General features: G+C 48.5%; 1 protein-coding gene across 1 annotated transcript; it reads right to left on the reverse strand.

Moving 5' to 3' along the window:
• Positions 1-1,063: 1,063 nt before the first annotated feature.
• On the reverse strand, positions 1,064-4,073 carry OPN1SW (opsin 1, short wave sensitive). The gene is made up of 5 exons (XM_006074392.3): positions 3,719-4,073; positions 3,254-3,422; positions 2,773-2,938; positions 2,118-2,357; positions 1,064-1,196 (listed from the first exon to the last, which is right to left on the reverse strand). The coding sequence occupies exons 1-5, from the start codon at positions 4,071-4,073 to the stop codon at positions 1,077-1,079; spliced, it is 1,050 nt and encodes a 349-aa protein (XP_006074454.1). The 3' UTR covers positions 1,064-1,076.
• Positions 4,074-4,485: the final 412 nt, after the last annotated feature.

Raw genomic sequence — 4,485 nt, forward strand, 5'->3', positions numbered from 1 at the left:
GGGTATGTATGTCCTTTATTTTCTTAAGAAATGGAACTCTTGCTTAGAATTATGGGGTTATAAAATGTCACAGAAAATGGACCTCTCCTAGAAGGTTTACCCCACCCCAACCCAGAGAAGTTGCTACCTTCTCCCAAATTGGTTACTGAAATCTTTAGCATCCTTATACAGCCATAACCCTTCTCTGCTTCTCTTAGGCCATGTAACTGGAGAGGAGCCCAGCTGCTCATTACATAATTGTCTGATACCAAACACAGTCATTTCTGAATGTACACACATTTATCTTGATTTTTATTTCAAAAAGGCTCTTCTTCATGGTGTGGGGAGACAGAATATAAGGTAAAACAGTTTTTTGAACATTGTGTATAGTTTATAAGCAGTATTGAGACGTGCCAGTTCATTTTGAGAACATGAAGGGAGTTGAACTATTGACTTTAGTAAATACGCAGCTTAAGACAGATAAATCGGTTTAGCCAAATAAGAGCTGTGGGGGCAGGGGGAGGAAGCACCTGTAATAGTTCATGCTGGTGCAGGCATTTATGGGCATGTCCAAGTGATAGCTGTTACTGGCAGTGACAACATAAGAAAGTTCTTTCAAACTCATATTTAGGACCTACTAAAGGGTTTTTTTTTTTTTTTTTTTTTAATTTAATGTCTCATTTCCAAGGTGTTTTCCTAAGTTCTGATTCAAAATGTATCATCTTTGAACGGATCCCCAGGAGGGAAAAAAAATTTCTGAAAAGGAAAATAATTGTCGGTACACTGAAAAATTAGCCATACTCCTTTACAGTTGCCTTGTACATAGAAATCTGTTCTCCAAACGCTATAAATTGTGCCACTTAAGAGTAGAAGCTGATGACTGTGGCAGTGGCCCTTGAGGAGGTCAGAAGACCACCCAGCTGCAGCAGTTGCTTTGTAGGTAGGAAGGAAATAGTAGGAAAATGGGAAACTGACCCCTCAAGTTGCTATCACTCCCCTTCCCATTTTCTATGTTGATAGTGGTTTGGTTTTTGACAGAGAGAGTAGAAATGTCCTCAATTGTAAAGTCCTCACTGCACACAGGCCAGTATGGCTCTTTAGTTGGGGCCAACTTGGCTAGAAGAGACAGTAGACACTTCGGTTTTCTGGGAGCTAGACAGTTCAGACTCATCTGTCATGGGTTTTCCACACACCATCTCCATGATGCAAGCTCGGAACTAGAGGGAAAGAGCACAGATAGTCTCCTTGGCAGACCAGTACAGAGGAGGTAACCTCAGGAAGCATGCGAGAAAAAAGATCTTTGTATCCCCATAGCCTTATACATGGGATCTCCTCGAGCAGTATTGATTATGTCTTCTCAATCCTGAGAGCTGGCTAGTCCAGGCTAATGCTACTCACTCCTCCTGGATCTACAGTAATAATCCCTACACGTTCTGGCTAACCCTGAGGCCTCACTGTTGGGAAACCTCACAAAGCACCCCGTCCCAAGAAAGTGAAGTGAAAGTGAAAGTCACTGAGTTGTGTCTGACCCTTTGCAACCCCATGGACTATACAGGCCATGAAATTCTCCAGGCCAGAATTACTGGAGTGGGTAGCCTTTCCCTTCTCCAGGGGATCTTCCCAACCCAGGGATTGAACCCAGGTCTCCCGCATTGCAGGCAGATTCTTTACCAGCTGAGCCACAAGAAGCTCAAGAATACTGGAGTGGGTAGCCAGGAGAGCACTGTCAAAAGTGACCCCACAGTACCCCCACCCACCCACCATTACTAGAAAGTGCTCCCAACTAGGAAAGGACTGCCAGTTCTGTTAATACCCAGGAGCTTCCTCATTAGTTTTTAATCTGCTTCTGGAACTGAGGAAACAATTCTCAAAGCAGAATGTTTGGCTCTATAAAACAGGAGCCATCCTTGATTTGTCTTGAGTTTGGGTTATTAGCTTCAATTCAGGATTTGGGGTAGGCAGAGCAACTAAACCCACGTGCCACAACTACTGAAGCCTGAGCCTAGAACCCGTGCTCCACAACAAGAGAAGTGACCGCAGTGAGAAGCCCCCTGCTCACCACAACTAGAGAAAGCCTGTGGGCAGCAACAAAGACCCAGCACAGCCCCAAACAAATTTTTTTTAAAAGAGAACTTTACCTGCTTATTCATGAAGCAGTAGATGATGGGATTGTAGACACAAGCACTCTTGGAGAAGAAGGCAGGAATGGTGACAAGCCGTAAGTCCACCCCATGGTTACGGTTGTTGACTATATACATGGCCAGGGCAGCGTAGGGTGTGTAACAGAGACAAAAGGATCCCACCATGACCACCACCATGTGGCTCACCTCCCGCTCAGCCTTCTGGGTCGAAGCTGACTCCTGCTGCTGAGCCGCAACCTGGAAAGAACGCAGAAAAACATCACGCCTTCTGCTCCCTGGCCCTGAACCCCCAAGTCTCTGGACGTTTTTCAACAAGGGGGCCATCTGCTCTAATTGTCTCTCTGCCATCCCACCTTCTGACCTAGTTCCTCTGTTCCCCTTTCATTGAGGAAGGCAAGATGGAGCCAGCTCTCTCTCCAGTCCGTGATACTGGGTGGAATCACAGGCATCTCTCGATACATCTGAGCTGGGATGACTCCACCTCACTCTTCATCTCATCTCCCTGTCCCTGCTTCCTGCACTGCTTTTTGATACCCCTCACCCTGGCTGTGGACATTTCCGGGTGTTTTGTGTTCTAGAGCACATACCCACTCTTCCCTCTCATCTAGAGCCCTGTGACCCCTCCTCCCTGACCCTCACAAAAGCCACTCACAGCTCTGAGGGCCCCCAGCAGCTGAGAGTAGGAGAAGCAGATGAGGGAGAGAGGCACAATGTAGCAGAAGATGAAGAGGAACCAGGTATAGTACTCGCTGTAATATTTGGTGCCCACGGTGTACCAGTCGGGACCACAGGAACACTGCAGGCCCTCAGGGACGAATCTGCAAGGGACCAAGCACTTGTTCACCGTGAGGCTCACAGCAAGAATTGGTAGAGTGGGAGCTGAGATTTCTGGGTTGTGTTCTCTGCTTAGAACCCAGAGTTATGTCAGGCAGAGGGTATTTTCTGTCCTCAATAGCCAACCTTTAGCAATTCCAACCACAGAGTAAACCTTAGCACTTGTCTCCCACAGCCCTTTCCCTTCTCTATTCCTCCAGCTCTTTAAAAATTAGAGGTCAATGACCATACCCCACTCTCTTCCTGCCCTGAGAACCTGAGCTTCTAGCTAAGTCAGCATAACTGCCCTGCACTCTCACCGGCTCCAGCCAAAGAAGGGTGGGATGGAGACACCAATACCGATGGTCCAGGTGGCCACGACCACCATCAGGGCATGCTTGGAGCTGAAGCGGAAGTTGCCGAAGGGTTTACAGATGATGATGTAGCGCTCAAAGGCCAAGAAGGCCAGTGACCAGCCTGTCACCAGACCTGTGATGAAATGGGTGGATAATGGGGTAAACAGCTCCACTCATCCTGGCAGGCAGAGTGGAATACAGGCAGTGTGGAGAAAGCACAGAGAGGAAGGGTTGGACTGGAGAGTGAAATAGAGTTTGGGACTTGCTCAGACCTCTGGGTGGCTCTCTACCTCAGCATTCAAAAGAACACCAAACTTCTACCCCCTTGACTCCTCTTTAGGGGTCCACTCTAACCCAAAAGACTGGCCCCTGGCTCCCATCCTGAAGCAGGATCCTTCCCATCCCTCCAGCTCCCTTCGCCGGCAGTACCTGCTGTACAGCCCAGGAAGGCCTCCAGGGCACAGACATGGCGGCCGAAGACGAAGTACCCATAACAACTGGTGATGAATACGATGAAGACAGAGAAGATGCAGTAGATGAAGCCCCCCAGAGACACGTTGACCAGAATATAGTTGAGCGGCTGCCGCAACTTTCTGTAGCGCAGTGTGGCCACCAGCACTGTGGCATTGAGTGGCGTCCCTACAAAGAAGACAAAACCCATGAAGACTGCCTGGAGGTGGAAGGCCCAGACAGGGGCGAGGTGGTACTGAGGTCCATCCCACGGCCCCACCAAGGAGATGTTCTTGAACAGAAGAAACTCCTCCTCCTCTGACATCTTGCTCATGGGATGTCCCCCACCCCCTCTGATTCCTCTTATAGATCATCCTCCCCCACCACTTTCCCCCCACCCTGCCAAAGACCCTCTCCTCCAAAGCCACTTTGGGGCTCCCTGAAAGATCAGTACTGATCCTAAGCCTCCTAAGGACAAAGTTTGAGATTAGAGACCCCAAACCCCCATCTAAACCTTTTGTGGCCCCAAAGCCGATTGTGTGTTCTTCAGAGGATAAAAGATTGGGCTCACAGAATCCAGATATGCGATGCTGCAGGCTGGAATAAATAAGGGTGGACTCAGTAGGGAGATGCTGACCCATATTTAATGAAGACCCTTCCACCACTCTTTTTCCCTTTGAGTGGAACTGTTGAAGGCAAGCCTCTTCGTTTCGCTTCAGGCACCACTACATCCATGTAGGTGTTTA

The sequence above is a fragment of the Bubalus bubalis genome, chromosome 8, assembly GCF_019923935.1.
Source record: "Bubalus bubalis isolate 160015118507 breed Murrah chromosome 8, NDDB_SH_1, whole genome shotgun sequence".
NCBI lineage: Eukaryota > Metazoa > Chordata > Mammalia > Artiodactyla > Bovidae > Bubalus > Bubalus bubalis.

Excerpts from the sequence above, each read along its gene's own strand:
- OPN1SW (XM_006074392.3), bottom strand. The coding sequence starts at position 4,073 with ATGAGCAAGATGTCAGAGGAGGAGGAGTTTCTTCTGTTCAAGAACATC. Across the intron at positions 2,939-3,253 it reads CCCTTCTTTGGCTGGAGCCG|ATTCGTCCCTGAGGGCCTGC; the intron begins GTGAGAGTGCAG and ends GGTCCCTTGCAG. Across the intron at positions 1,197-2,117 it reads ACTGCTTCATGAATAAGCAG|TTCCGAGCTTGCATCATGGA; the intron begins GTAAAGTTCTCT and ends CTTTCCCTCTAG.